The sequence below is a fragment of the Lepidochelys kempii genome, chromosome 12 (genome assembly GCF_965140265.1).
Source record: "Lepidochelys kempii isolate rLepKem1 chromosome 12, rLepKem1.hap2, whole genome shotgun sequence".
Classification (NCBI taxonomy): domain Eukaryota; kingdom Metazoa; phylum Chordata; order Testudines; family Cheloniidae; genus Lepidochelys; species Lepidochelys kempii.
Window position 1 is genome coordinate 1,032,152 of NC_133267.1, and position 15,537 is coordinate 1,047,688.

Below are 15,537 nucleotides of genomic sequence, written 5' to 3' on the forward strand. Positions count from 1 at the left end.
CCGGGGGCCCCGTGCCAAGGCCGTGTGCCCTGTACCCAGTGCCCCCACCAGGGCTCTCCAGCACCTGGCAGAGGGTGTCTCGGTGGGGTTGGCTGGGGTCAGCGCCGTCGTGCCTGGGACCCCAATCCTGCACTGCTCTGGGGTCCACATGGCTGTGCCGGGGGAGGGCTCAGCTGTGGGCAGGATCAGGGCCTGGATCCTGGTCCCTAGCTGTGGCAGGAGCTAGGCCATCCCCCACCTGCCCTTGCCCGGCAGCCTGACCTTGAGGCTGGGCCTGACACCGCAGCTGCCAAGGCCGAGTACGTGGTATTGAAGCTTGGCCTGTGACCAGCCGAGCCTGGAGCCTGTTACCTTCCTGTCCTGCTCCCAGCAGCTGGCTCAGCAGGCGGGTGCCAGCTGTGGCAGGAGCTGGGGGGGCTGCCTCTTCCCCCAGCTCACACCACAGTGGGGGGGGGGCGTGGCGGGGAGCTGACGTAAGGCCTGGCTGTGCCCAGTGGCTCCACCTGGCTGTACCATGACTGGCACTGGGTGGAAAGGTGGGGGGCTGTGGGAGTGAGGGGCACTGTCATCCCATCCCGTTGGAGATTCTCAGTCCCCCGATCCCTGCCCTGTGGGGGACACGCCTCTCTGCACTGCCCAGCCCCCAGGCATGTTAGAGCAGCCTCAGGGCTGCTCCAGCTTGTGCTCTGCTTCCTGGGGAGCCCAGAATGGATAGATGGGGGGATAGAGGGCTGGGGATGGGTGGGGGTGGCTGGAGGGGTGTGTACAGAGGTGTGAATGGTTAGAGAAAGGTCGGGGGTGGATGCAGGGAAAGTGTGATGTGTCTGGGTAGCTAGAGGAGTGTGGACGGGGGCTGGGGGGGCAGCGGTGGAGGGGGATAGAGGGGTGTGTATGGGGTGCTAGGGCATGAGCCAGCCGGAGCGGCTGGGTGGCTTCTCATGCCACCCCCAGAGCAACCGGGATCCGAAACCCCTGGCAGAGCTGGGATACGAAGCCCCTGCTCCCAGCAGGCCTGGCAGCTGGGGTGGGGGGCAGTTCTGTGGGTGTTGCCTCGTGGCTGACCCCATCGCCCTGGTGCTCAGCCCCTCCATGTGCAGCCCCGGGCTGGGCAGGCTGCAGGACACGCCCCTTGCACAGGTGTGATTCGCTGCTGCCAAACCCTGCTCCGGGGTCCCCCGTGGGAGAGGGGGCTGGAACCCTGAGCTCCGAAAGCCCCAGTCCCTCCCCCTGCAGCGAGGGGACGGGGCCCTTAGCTGGAGTGGCTAGCCGATCCCCACCCCTGCCCCACAGGGCAGCCCACGTGTGGTAGCACCGCCCAGTAAGGCTGTAAACTACACCCCAGAGAAGTGAAACCCACCAGCCCCTTAGTGCCAGGGCGGCTAATCCATGCCAATCAGAGCAGCCTGGCTGAGCCTTTACAGGGGCTGGGGAGCAAAATCACAGGCTGGCAGCTGGCCTGGTGCCCTCCGCAATCTCAGGAAGAGGCCGTCCCTGCCTCCAAGGGTTTGTCTTGCAGGGGAAGCAGCTGCTGGAGAAGGGTGGGGGGAATTCCCCAGTACAATCTGGGGCCAGAGGCTGCTGCTCCCCAGATCTGTTAAGCTTTGAATTTCTGGTGTCCGCTGTCACTTGAGAGCGAATGTTACATCTGCTGGTCGGGATCGAGGGGCAGATGGGGGTGGGAAGTCCTGGGCTAGGATGGCAGCAGGCTGCAGGTCGGGATTGAGGGGCTTTGGCAGAGCTGGGATAGTTGAGGGCTGTGGGTGGAACTTGCCTAGATACCTGCCCCCCTCCTCAGTGTGCAGGGTATGTGCACAGACATGCACCCTGGGACTCGGGTACCCCCATGAGCCCCCGCTGCTCAAGGGAACCCCAGCTACCTCCTGCCCCAGGGGTTGCTCTGAGCCCCAGGCACTAATGGATCCCTTAGGTCCCCCCAGGGGAAGCAGGAGTCAAGAGGAAGGGGGGTGGAGCCTGCTAGGTCCATGCCTCCCTGGGGAGGGCACCCCCGCCAGCCAGCTCTGGAGTTCTCTGTGCCATTCAGTATGTTTACAATGCTACAAACTGTCTCTTCTGCGAGACAGCTAGTGGTATCCCCCACACCCAGAGCTGCGATGGTGCCAGACGCCCATTTCACTAGCTGCACTGGTGCACCCATAAGCCACACGCAGACAGACGGCCGCCCGCAGATGTGCCCATGCCCAGAAGCAGGCAGGTGCGCACAGACCTGCAGACAGACACACGTGCGCACAGACATGCAGACGTGCGCACAGTCCGACACAGACACACGTGCACACAGACACATGCACACAGACACACATGCACAGAGACACACGTGGACACAGACATGCACACACACACATATACACGCAGACATGCATACACGTGCACACAGACACACATGCACACAGTCCGACACACACATATGCACGCAGACGTGCACGCAGACGTGCACGCAGACACACGTGCACACAGACGTGCAGACACACATGCATGCAGACATGCAGACATGCACACACGTGCACGCAGACACACGTGCACGCAGACATGAAGACACATGCGCACAGCCAGACACACGCAGACAGACGGCTGCCCGCAGACATGCCCATGCCCTGAAGCACACATAGGCATGGGTGGTAGGCTGGGAATGCCTGCTGCTACAGGGATCGTGCCCCCAGGACCGAAGGCTCAAGTGCAGGGGGACACCAGGCATAACCCTCCTCCCGCAAGCCTGGGGCAGACTCCTCCCTGGTGCTGGCCAGGGAGCCAGCCTGGCCCGTGCTTCCCAGAGCAGGTGCACCCAGGCAGCAGCTACTCTGCCAGGTGCCAGCGTGGGCTGATCGTCCTTGGCAAACTCCCCGGTTTGGGGACAGCCCTGGCAGCTCTGGGGCAGAGGCTGGCTCCAGCGCCAGGCTAACAGCCCACGCCAGGGATGGCCCTGGCAGCACCCTTGGCACAGGCACTGGGAGGGGGAGACAACCTGTCTCTGGGCATGGCTCATGGGGAGTCCTGGCTCTGCCTGGCCCTCCAGCCAGGCGCACTGAGAGCAGGGCAGTCCTGCCGCCCTGGTAAGGCCATAAAGGCAAAGGGCAATCGGGATAAAATACAGCCCAGTTTTACAGCAGGGCAATCACTCTGCAGCTGTAATGGGATGCCAGTGAGGCATCAGATAGCACCCTGGGGGGCTGTTAGTCACATGGGAGGAGCTGGGGATTACCTGGGGAACTGAAGGGTCGGTGGTAAGGAGCGAGTATCCCCAACGGCCGGGGCAGGCTCCAAGTCACTACCGAGGATTCTTTCCCAGCTGTCTGGCTGCTGGGTCTCGCCCACATGCTCAGGGTCTAACTGATGGCTGTATTTGGGTGGGGAAGGAATTTTCCCTGGGTCAGATTGACAGAGGCTGCAGTGTGGGGCAGGGTCACTTGCTGGGTTGAACTAGAGTAAATGGTGGATTCTCTGTAACTTGACATCTTTAAATGAAGTTTTGAGGACATCAGTGAGTCAACCAGAGGTTAGGGGTCTGTTACAGGAGTGGATGAGTTTCTGTGGCCTGCAATGTGCAGGAGGTCAGACCAGATGGCCCGTTCTGGCTTTAAGATCGGTGAGGAGCAAAGCAGGCTGCCGGAGCCGGGATTGCACTGGGCACCCTTTGACCTGCAAGCCAGCCCCGGGGTGCTGCAGGGCTCCCTCCCCACAGCCCAGGCCCTAGAAACGGGTGCAATCCCTCTGTCCAAACTGGCCACGGCCAGCACGCAGCAATGTGTACAGACAGCAGGCAGCTCCAGGCCCAGTGCCCCAGGCGGGAGGAGCCACACCAGGGCGCTGCCTGCCCAGCACGGGCCCATGCGCTCAGCTGTGCAAACACCATCTGGGGGGAGCTATGCCAAGCGAGCTGCCTCCTGCAGGCCTAAGCCCCAGCCCCCCACTGCTCGCATCAGGGGCTGACCGACGTGCAGGGAGCACATTGCAGTGGAGGGACCGGGGGGTGCCTGGGGTTTTATCAGCCCCAAACCACTGTGGTTTCACAAAACGACACAGACACACACACTGTCCTATCCCAGCCCTGGGCTCTCCCCAGCGCTGCCGCTGCCCGTCTACCCACAGGTGAATGTTCTTGTCACTTGGGTCCTGATATGCCCAACTCCCATGGGTCGGCTGTAGGCCAGAGTGGGGCCCAGGCCAGCTTTAGGCCCTGTGCGGCTGGTAGAACCCTGGCAGTGGTGTGTGCAGAGGACGGCAGCCCTGGCTGATCCTTCGCCTTTCAGCCACTGCCTTTTCTCCCACAGCTGGCTGCTCCTGCCTGGGGCATGGCTACGCCCACTGAGCCGCACTCCCTGTGGCATGGGAGCACCTCACAGCCCCCGGGAGCCCAGGCAGGGCTCGTGTTCCCACTCAGCAGTAGGGGAAACTGAGGCACATCTCCAGAATTATCTGGGCATGTCTGTGGTCAATTTGGGGTTGGAACCTGGGTCTGCTAAGTACCTGTTTTCAGCCTAACCACCAGACTGTCGTTCCTTCTCCTGCAGCCCTCTCCTCACACGCTGGGCTGGGCCTGGGCATGGCAACAGCATGCTCCCAACCGCACAGCCCTCTCTCCCCTCCCCCACACGTACCGCCTCCCACAAACAGTCCTGTCTCCTCCTCCCCTGTGCAGCCCCCTTCTCCGCCTCCCACCCGCCCAGGGAAGCTCCCTGCGGAGCTGGCTCCCATCTGCCATCTGTTGTCCCATTCCATGGGGAGTGTTGCAGTCCCACCCCCACCCCAGCTCCAGCTGGCTCTGATCAGCAGCTCAATGATCGGACCCCACTGGCATGTAAATGTGGGCTGGGTGCGGACCCCGCCACGGTGCCAGCTGGCCCAAGCCATGTGGCACGGCTGGGTGCACCTGGGCCCCCTGCCTCACTCTCGCCTTCATCCAGCCCCGCAGCCAGTGCATTCCTCGCCATGCCACAGGCAGACTCCAGAGGGCTACATGACCCTGTCCTTGCCCAGCCATGGAGAGCAACAGAGACGGGCACAGAGCGCTTTGCCCTCACGCCCTTCTCTGCCGCCCACTGGCTCACAGGGCTGGGGTAAATAGTGGGAGAAGCCGGGCTGGCTCTGCCTTGGGCTGATAGTGAGTCCCACCCATCTCCCATCGCCTCCAGGGAGGCTAGACTTGCGGCTGTGGCTCTTGGGCCACCTGGGTTCCTGGCTTCATCGCGGTCTCTCTGTAACACCCAGAACGTGCCCCGTGGTCTCTCTGAGCCTCAGTCCCCCCAAAACAGGGCGGCACTCCTCCCTTCGCCAGCCTAGCATGTGAGCTCTTGGGGAGGGGCTCTCCCACCAGCCCCGGGCTGCCAACTGGGGCCCTGGCCATTCGTGTGAGGCCAGTGGTGCCAGCTGCTCCTTGCCATGTGCCCAACTGCATTGGAGGAGCCCTGCCCGCATTGTAGCTGCCCCCCCGGCCCCAGCTCCCACCCGCTGTCAGCACATCCAGGGAGCTCGGCAGCTGGCTTGTTTTGTTCCTCCGGAGGCATCCCACAGCTGTGACCGGCTCCCTCTGGCTGGCTGTGCCGGGCCAGCTGGCAGCGGCTGCGGGCTCTGGCATTGCCACTCCCAGGTGAGCAGGATGGGGATGAGGAGCAGTTCAGGAGGCAGAGCTGGCTGCAGAACATCCGTCCCCTGCACCAATGTGAACAGGGGACACCAGGCGTGTGGGGGGGTTGCCCGTCAGCCTGGAGCTGGGATGGGGGCACTTACTGTGGGCACTGCCCCTTGTTCAGTCCCTAGGCAGGAGCTCCTGGGTGCAGAACCCCCACAGTTTCTCTTCTTTGCTACCCAGAGCCGCCGCCCACCCGTACCGGGGGAGACTCTACTCCCCCCGGGCTGGGGGCACCTGTGCTGCGTGGCAGCGACCTGCTCACCCCCTGTGCTCCCTTCCAGGTGGTGGTGCCCACTCGGGTGGGGCAGGTCTACATCTATGACTCACCCAAAGGCGAGCAGGACGAGTACGACATCCCACGGCACCTCCTCGCCTCCGGGCCCCAGGAGATCTACGACGTGCCCCCTGTCCGGGGGGTGCTCGCCAGCCAGTACAGCCAGGAGGTGAGGCCCTGTGCCGGCAGGTGGGCAGGCTGGGAGGCCTGTGTGTGTGTGTGTGGCCTGGCGTGGCTAGCTAGCTGCCCCTCCCCCTCCCTCATCCCATAGGTGCTCTCCCCATGCCCCTGACTTTGTCCACCTGGGCCTGGGGGCAGAGCTTCTTCAGGGGTACTCTGGCTCTTGTCTCCTTACTCATCCACCAGGGGTTTGACAAGCAGGGCAGGAGCTCTCTCTTCTCAGACTGGTCCAAGGCTCTCCAATCATAGAATCATAGAATCATAGAATATCAGGGTTGGAAGGGACCCCAGAAGGTCATCTAGTCCAACCCCCTGCTCAAAGCAGGACCAATTCCCAGTTAAATCATCCCAGCCAGGGCTTTGTCAAGCCTGACCTTAAAAACCTCTAAGGAAGGAGATTCTACCACCTCCCTAGGTAACTCATTCCAGTGTTTCACCACCCTCATAGTGAAAAAGTTTTTCCTAATATCCAATCTAAACCTCCCCCACTGCAACTTGAGACCATTACTCCTAGTTCTGTCATCTGCTACCATTGAGAACAGTCTAGAGCCATCCTCTTTGGAACCCCCTTTCAGGTAGTTGAAAGCAGCTATCAAATCCCCCCTCATTCTTCTCTTCTGCAGACTGAACAATCCCAGCTCCCTCAGCCTCTCCTCATAAGTCATGTGTTCAAGTCCCCTAATCAGTTTTGTTGCCCTTTGCTGGACTCTCTCCAATTTATCCACATCCTTCTTGTAGTGTGGGGCCCAAAACTGGACACAGTACTCCAGATGAGGCCTCACCAATGTCGAATAGAGGGGAACGATCACGTCCCTCAATCTGCTCGCTATGCCCCTACTTATACATCCCAAAATGCCATTGGCCTTCTTGGCAACAAGGGCACACTGCTGACTCATATCCAGCTTCTCGTCCACTGTCACCCCTAGGTCCTTTTCCGCAGAACTGCTGCCTAGCCATTCGGTCCCTAGTCTGTAGCGGTGCATTGGGTTCTTCCGTCCTAAGTGCAGGACCCTGCACTTGTCCTTATTGAACCTCATCAGATTTCTTTTGGCCCAATCCTCCAATTTGTCTAGGTCCTTCTGTGTCCTATCCCTCCCCTCCAGCGTATCTACCTCTCCTCCCAGTTTAGTATCATCTGCAAATTTACTGAGAGTGCAATCCACACCATCCTCCAGATCATTTATGAAGATATTGAACAAAACCGGCCCCAGGACCGACCCCTGGGGCACTCCACTTGATACCGGCTGCCAACTAGACACGGAGCCATTGATCACTACCCGTTGAGCCCGACAATCTAGCCAGCTTTCTACCTACCTTATAGTGCATTCATCCAGCCCATACTTCCTTAACTTGCTGACAAGAATACTGTGGGAGACCGTGTCAAAAGCTTTGCTAAAGTCAAGAAACAATACATCCACTGCTTTCCCTTCATCCACAGAACCAGTAATCTCATCATAAAAGGTGATTAGATTAGTCAGGCATGACCTTCCCTTGGTGAATCCATGCTGGCTGTTCCTGATCACTTTCCTCTCATGCAAGTGCTTCAGGATTGATTCTTTGAGGACCTGCTCCATGATTTTTCCAGGGACTGAGGTGAGGCTGACTGGCCTGTAGTTCCCAGGATCTTCCTTCTTCCCTTTTTTAAAGATTGGCACTACATTAGCCTTTTTCCAGTCATCCGGGACTTCCCCGGTTCGCCACGAGTTTTCAAAGATAATGGCCAATGGCTCTGCAATCACAGCCGCCAATTCCTTCAGCACTCTCGGATGCAACTCGTCCGGCCCCATGGACTTGTGCACGTCCAGCTTTTCTAAATAGTCCCTAACCACCTCTATCTCCACAGAGGGCTGGCCATCTCTTCCTCATTTTGTGATGCCCAGCGCAGCAGTCTGGGAGCTGACCTTGTTAGTGAAGACAGAGGCAAAAAAAGCATTGAGTACATTAGCTTTTTCCACATCCTCTGTCACTAGGTTGCCTCCCTCATTCAGTAAGGGGCCCACACATTCCTTGGCTTTCTTCTTGTTGCCAACATACCTGAAGAAACCCTTCTTGTTACTCTTGACATGTCTGGCTAGCTGCAGCTCCAGGTGCGATTTGGCCCTCCTGATTTCATTCCTACATGCCCGAGCAATATTTTTATACTCTTCCTTGGTCATATGTCCAACCTTCCACTTCTTGTAAGCTTCTTTTTTATGTTTAAGATCCGCTAGGATTTCACCGTTAAGCCATTAATGATGCTGAAAAGAGGGCAGATTCCAGTGTGATCAGCATGTGAACTCCCTACCACATGAAGTGTCCAGGACCTAGACTGTAGCAAGCTTCAAAGAGATTTGTGGTTAGTGCTAGCAAAGGCAGAAGGGATACTAACCGATCAGGCTCAACTGGAGGCCATCTATAGGATGAGAGTGTTATGGGGGACAGATGACCCTTCCCCCGTCTCTCTATTGTGGGGCCCATGAACCTTCCTTCCTGGCCGTTGTCAGCCAGGCTCCTGGGCTTGGGGCAGTGGGGCTGAGCCATCCGACTGTCCTGGTATCCCTAGGGATACGCATGGCTACGTGCAGGTGCCCGGGCGTGCACAAGCCGCAGGAACCAATGCCATTGCTTGCTGCACTTGCAGGTCTACGACACCCCCCCAATGGCAGTGAAGGGCCCCACGAGCCGGGAGCTCTGCCAGGAGATCTACGACGTGCCGCCCAGCGTGGAGAAGGCCCTGCACCAGGCCCCCCAAACTGTGAGTGGTGCCGAGGGGGTCTGAATGCGGGCAGGAGAGCATAGGAATTCCTTTGGGAGCCCAGCCCTGGGGCAGGCAGTTTGTGGTCCCTGGCATGCCCCAGCACTAAGCCTTGCCTGGCTCTGCAGCGTGGTGGCACCATGCCGGCCCCCACATGGGAGGAGGCAGGGCACAGCACAGGATTTCCTCCAGCCGAGCTCCAAGGTGGGGTCAGCACAGCGTTGGCTAGCTCAGACGGTGCCGCAGGCAAGCAGGGGTGGGTGCCTGGGGTTGCTAGAGCAGGGGGCTCAGTGGGAACTGGCAGCAGGGACTGGGGGGCAGGTCCCAGCCTCCAAGAAGTGCCAGGCAGGCCCCAAAACCAGAGTGGCTTCAAAGCCACCAGATTTCTGAAAAATAATAAATATCGGGCAGTTTTCTGACCCCTCAGGGCTTCACCACAGCGTCTGTTCCGACACCAAGAAGGGGCACGGGCAGGCCTGGGCACTGACAGCAGGAAGGGGCACGGGAAGGTAGGAAGGGGCACGGGCAGGGCTGGGCACTGACAGTGTGAAGGGGCACGGGCAGGTAGGAAGGGGCACGGGCAGGGCTGGGCACTGACAGTGAGAAGGGGCACGGGCAGGTAGGAAGGGGCACGGGCAGGGCTGGGCACTGACAGTGAGAAGGGGCACGGGCAGGTAGGAAGGGGCACGGGCAGGGCTGGGCACTGACAGTGTGAAGGGGCACGGGCAGGTAGGAAGGGGCACGGGCAGGGCCAGGCAATGTATGCAGAACAGGGCGTGGGAACGACCGGATTTTACATGCAGGAAGGGGCACGGGCAAGGCTGGGTGTGGGCAGTAGGAAGGGACACTCACAGCGGGAAGGGGCGCGGGCAGGGCTGGGCGCAGGCTGTAGGAAGGGGCGCAGGCAGGGCCTGGCGCTCACAGCTGCTGTCCCCCATGCAGGTGTATGACATCCCCCCATCCGTGAGCAAGGACGTCCCGGACGGCCCATCCCGAGAGGAGACCTACGACGTGCCCCCCGCCTTTGCCAAGCCAAAGGCGCTGGACCTACCTCCGCCGGCCCTGCCCGAGGACGTGTACGACGTGCCGCCAGTGGCAGGGAAGGGCGCCCCCGAGGCCCCCTTCCCGCAGGAGATCTACGACGTACCGCCCGGCCTGCGGAAGCCGGTGGGGCCTGCGCAGGACGTGTACGATGTGCCCCGGGAGCTGCACGCTAGCAGCCTGGATGCCGAGGGCGAGTACATCTACGACGTGCCACCACAGGTGGACCGGGAGGCCAGGGCGGGCGATACCAAACGCCTCTCGGCCTCCAGCACAGGGAGCACCCGCAGCAATGTCTCCAGCTCCTCGCTGGACGTGGGGCCGGGCAAGGAGGCGCCCAAGGAGCTGGGCCTGGACCTGGACGTGGCCATGGAGCTATTGACCCGGCTCCAGCACCACATCAGCGGTTCCGTCTCCTACCTCATGTCCTTCATCAGCACCGGCTGGCGTAGCCCAGAGCAGCTGGAGCTCCATGCACCCAGCCTCCGGGCAGCAGCCGAGGGCATCAAGGGGGCACTGCGGGACCTGCTGGAGTTTGCCCGCGGGGCCGTGGGCAATGCGGCCCAGGCCTCCGACCGTGCCCTGCACGCCAAGCTCAGCAAGCAGCTGCAGAAGATGGAGGACGTGTACCAGGCCCTGCTGCGGCACAGCCAGGCGCTGGATGGCTGTGGCTGGGCCCCCAGTGCCCTAGTGTCCAGCAAGCCAGGCGGCACCGATGACCTGGACCGCCTGGTGATGTACTCGCGGGGCATCCCTGATGACACCAAGCAGCTGGCATCCTTCCTTCATGGCAACGCCTCCCTGCTCTTCAGACGGGGTAAGCTGCCGGCGGACAGCCCAGACGCCAGCCTGCTCCTCACCAGCCACCCCCCGCTGGCGCCCGTCGACAAGGCCAGCAGCATCCAGTCGCGGCCCCTGCCCTCCCCGCCCAAGTTCCTGGCGCAGGACTCACCCGACGGGCCATACGAGAACAGCGAGAGCGGCTGGATGGAGGACTATGACTACGTGCACCTGCAGGTGGGCAGCAGGGGGGCACCCCAGAGCAGAGTGTGGGGCTGGGCTTGCTCTGGAGGGAGGCCCATCTCACTGGGGGCACCCCAGTCCCCCCTGACTGAGACAGTCCTCCCCCATTGCTCCTCCCCCTCCCACGAGGCCTCTCTTTCTCCTGCCTCTCTCTCCAGCACTGCCGCCTCTGCCCCGGGCACAGAGCTGGTGCCCCTGGGCGGGATGTCTTGAAATGTACCTGGGCCTCACCCACTCGGAGCCCCTGTGCCCAGCCCCGGCGGGGGAGCCGTGGGTCCAGCTGGGACTGACTCCTGGGAAGGCCGTGGGAGCAGGGACTGGTGCCTGCTGCTTGCCACCACCCAGCACCGTTGCTTCCTTCCCTGGCAAACTGGCCTGGCCAGGGGGTTCCTATGTCCCAAGCCGGGTAAGGGGGTCGCAGGGTGATCCTGGGCTGGGCAGGTTCCTTAAGGCCCAGATGCTGGGCACCGTGGCGAAAATAGGGTTCCTTGCCCCTTTGACAGTCCATAGGCCCATGCTTGTTGGGCTCTCTCCCCCTATTTGGGGGGCTGAAGGGGGCCTTCAGTCTGCTGGGTCCTTGAGGATCCCTCTCCATGTGCCCCGTAACTGCCTCCCAGGTGCCCACGCGCTGGCTACACTTCCTCCACAGCAGCTGCTCCCGGGGGGCCGTGTGGACGCAGCCCCTGCCTGGGGCTAGCCAAGCCGCTCCTAGCACCAGTTACGGGGGCGGGGGGGGGGTGAGCCTCCATCCCTCCCTCCCTTCCGGCTGGCCGGGTCCTCCAGCCCAAGTCCTGTTGGGCATCTCCCCTTGGTAGGCCACAGGGCTGGGCACCCAGCCAGCCAGTGTGGTTTGACGAGCTTGGCGTGTGCCATCTGGGACCCATGGGTCTCAGCCAGCCTGGGTGGGAGTTTGGCCAGCCACCCTTCTCCAGCTGTGAGCCTGCAGCGCCACTGCATGGCCTCCTGCAGGACTGCACCCGGGCTGCAGCACTAAAGCCAGCTGTGTGTGTAGCGGGAGGGCTGGGCATGCTGGTCCCACCTGCCCCATGCCCTGCTCTGAGGGGTGGGGCACTGCATGCTGGAGCTGCAGAGGGGCAGCTGCCTCTCGAGTTCCTCACGGGGTGGCTGCAATCCACCCCCTCGCGGGAGCCCTCATTACCCACCTGGGGCTCATGGCAGGCAGGCTGGGCTCCCAGTCCCCTTGTCACCACGGCGTCCAGGGCATAGGCAGCCCCCCAGGGCTGGTAGCTGGAGAGCCAGACCCTGCCCGTTCTGGAGGAGAGGGGCATGGGGAGGGGCTAGGAACCAGGACATAGAGCTGTCACCCAGGGTGAGGGCTCCCCAGGCGGGAGAGGGTGACTGTGCCAGGCAGCCGCATTCATCGCGTGCTCCGTACCAGAGAGAGGGCATCCTGGATCTCTGCCCTGGTGTGGGACGGGCTCCCTCCAGGGGAACCCCGCAGTGTGCTGTGATGAAGGGAGCCTCCCCACTCATGGCCATTACTCACCCCCTGGCCTCCCTTCTTCCAGGGCAAGGAGGAGTTTGAGAAAACCCAGAAGGAGCTGCTGGAAAAAGGCAACATCATGCGGCAGGGCAAGGGGCAGCTGGAGCAGCAGCAGGTACCAGGGCCCAGCCCTCTCGGGGGGGCTCCCACCCCCTTGGCCCCCTGACAGGAGCCTGGGGAGCACAGGCAGGGGCTTGGCTAGCAATGGGAAGCGCTCTCTGCTGTAGATGGCTCTCCCCGAGCAGGGCCCAGCTCTTTGCCCAGGCCCCTCCTGACCCGACATTGACGGCGCAGCCCCCGTGTCAGGCAGATCCACGCACTCGTGTGTGCCCCAGCTCGTCCTGTCTCCTGAAGGAGATCCTCTGTCTTTGGGGGGAATTCTCCTGAAGGCAAAAGGGGCCTGAGGCTGCCCTGTTCCCAATCCTAGGGGCTGGGTAATACAAATAATAAACAATAACGGGATCCAGCCCCTGGGGAACTCTGGGCCGAAGGATGCTATCAAGCCAAGTCCAGACTCCAGCGCACACAGCAGTTCCCTACTCCGCCCCTTTGACTCGCTGGGGGCAGTGCGGACATTCAGGAGGTAGGTTTAGCCATTCTGCAATTGGAATTAATGCTGTGGACAACGTGTGAGGCAGGTCAGACTCCGGCTCCCTCCCCCATGGCCAGGCCTGCCCTGCCGGGCCCACAGGGGCAGGCTCCGTTCCCTCCCCCGTGGCCAGGTCGGCCCTGCAGGGCCCATGGGGACAGACTCTGGCTTCCTCCCCCGTGGCTGCGCTTTGATCTGAGCCTCGCTGCTCCCCTTTCCCTGGGTGCCTAGGACTGGGGCTCTGAACACGCTTGCAGCGGGGTGTCTGTCCATGCCACAGTCGGTGAGTAGCGCCAAGCCTGGGCGTGCCAACCCCCTGCTGTCAGCCAGGATGGACTTGGGGCCTTTGACACTAAGACAGAGATTTTCAAGAACGATGGGGGTTGGCTACTAATCCCCTTGGGCAGCATTGACAGTGCCAGGCTGCAGCGCAGGTGCGTGGCAGTGACTCCTCTGGCTGTGTCAGTAGCTGTTGTGGGAGCCAGCCACTGGGGGAGGGGCCCTTTGTCGCACCCAGCCAGGCCTGGCCGCACCCTGCCCCTAACGTGCTGTCTGTCTCCCCTGTAGTTGAAGCAGTTTGAGCGGCTGGAGCAGGAGGTCACACGCCCCATCGACAGCGACCTCTCCAGCTGGACACCGCCGCAGCACTATGCCCAGGTGCAGGGCAGCAGTGCCCTGTGCCCCTCCGACCGCCAGTTGCTCCTCTTCTACCTGGAGCAGTGCGAGGCCAACCTCACCACACTCACCAACGCCGTGGATGCCTTCTTCACCGCCGTGGGCACCAACCAGCCGCCCAAGATCTTCGTGGCCCACAGCAAGTTCGTCATCCTCAGCGCCCACAAGCTGGTGTTCATCGGCGACACCCTGTCGCGCCAGGCCCGGGCACAGGACGTGCGCCACAAGGTCACCCACTATAGCAACCTACTGTGCAACATGCTCAAGGAGATTGTGGTGACCACCAAGGCCGCTGCCCTCCACTACCCGTCCCCCTCTGCCGCCAAAGACATGGTGGAGCGGGTCAAAGACCTGGCCAACAGCACGCAGCAGTTCAGGATGGTGCTGGGGCAGCTGGCGGCCATGTGACAGCCTCACCGGTACACACCACACTGGGAACTCCTCGGAGGGATCAGTCTACTATTAATGACTGCCTCTGTGGATGCGCAGCGGAGCACGAGAGGCGTGTAAATGGGCTTGTAAATATTTAAAGAGACTCCCACGGGGGGGATAAAGGGGGGACACACAAAACAAGCGACGACGCTGGGCTCCTGTTCGCTCCTCCCCTTTTCCCCAAAGAGCAAGATAGTTTTTAGGCTGCGCCAGCGATTCATTAAGGGTGCTTCGAGGTGAAAGGCTGGAGAGCCAGGACAGAGGCTGTACCCTCGGAAAGAAGAGGGGGCCCCCCGTAACGAAGCCACGGAGGCAAATCATCATTGTCCGTGATGGATTCGGGGCACGTTGGACCAATGGGCGATATTTAAAGAACTAGAACTTGAATGGGAGCAATGCAATTAGAGCGGGCACAAGCAATCGAAGGGAAGTCCAGTAGCGTCTGCCAACAGTTAGGGGCGAGTGTGATTTCCATTGACTTTGGGGCCTGATCTAATTATCGAGATCTCTCTCTGCTAATTGACAGACATTTAATTGTGCAGAACGAATCAATCCAATGGTATCTGGGTGGAGATGAAAAGGAAACTGGTCAAACTGTAAGCCGGAGGAGTGTCTGTGTGTCCATGCTGGGCCTGACAGACGGCCCCTGGGGGTGACAGGATGGACGCAGGGAGGTGCGCCTCACCGTGGCATATCACAGCTGGGGTTTGCTAAGATCGGCTGTAGCAGAAATGCTAAACGAAATTGGTGCCTTGAAATGTGCGGGTTCTCTCCTGGCCTGTTGGGATACTCGTTGCCATGGAGCCTGCTGGCATGGCAGCATAAAGGTTTGCCTAGAGCCCCTCTGCCTTGGTTGTGTTGGGGGGGCTGGTGTGTGAGCGTTGCCTGGACTGCGGAGGAGATGGGATCCCACATTCTCACGGCAGATGGAGACGGGCGAACACCTCTTTTTCCCCTGGGAGCTCCTAAGGCGCAGGCTGGAGTCAGGAAGCCCCCCAAGTGCCTGTCTGACGAGGCCATGATCTCAGTGCCCTCTGTGGTCCCTCGGTGCTCACCAGCTAAGCAGTGTGGGGCTGGGTCACTATGAACAGGAGCCCCACTGGCGGTGGTGGGTGCCTGGGGGTTGCCCATCTCGTGGAGTCCGTACCAAGCCCATCCCCCAGCCCTGGTGCCAACGGGTGCTGTGCTGCTGTGTCAGCTCTCGTGAGATGCAACACAGAGGCTCTGGCTAAGGGGCCACTGGAGCTCCTGTTGCACTCCGCAAGAGATGCGTGCATTCCACTCGCCTCTAGGATTAGCCCCCGGGGGTGTGGCATTCCTGTGTGCTGATAAACAGCTGCCAGTTTCCACCCCAGAGGTGGCTGCATGTTGCTAGCAAGGAAGCAGATTGCTGCATAGAGCTTGCCAAGGGTTTTGTGATCCTATGAGGGTGAAAGACACTGTG

The 15,537-nt window shown here is 61.2% G+C and overlaps 1 protein-coding gene across 3 annotated transcripts in view; it reads left to right on the forward strand.

Annotated features, from left to right (window-relative positions):
• BCAR1 (BCAR1 scaffold protein, Cas family member) overlaps positions 1 to 14,931 on the forward strand; it is a 39,712-nt gene extending 24,781 nt beyond the window's left edge. For 2 of the 3 annotated variants that reach the window (XM_073307053.1, XM_073307055.1), the window contains 5 exons: positions 5,923 to 6,084; positions 8,716 to 8,829; positions 9,772 to 10,887; positions 12,423 to 12,512; positions 13,554 to 14,931. In XM_073307053.1, coding sequence (XP_073163154.1) covers positions 5,923 to 6,084; positions 8,716 to 8,829; positions 9,772 to 10,887; positions 12,423 to 12,512; positions 13,554 to 14,069 — 1,998 coding nt within the window. In that variant the 3' untranslated portion in view covers positions 14,070 to 14,931. The remainder of the gene's footprint in view (positions 1 to 5,922; positions 6,085 to 8,715; positions 8,830 to 9,771; positions 10,888 to 12,422; positions 12,513 to 13,553) is intronic. The other variant, XM_073307054.1, reaches the window with a different exon arrangement.
• The last annotated feature ends 606 nt before the right edge of the window (positions 14,932 to 15,537 follow it).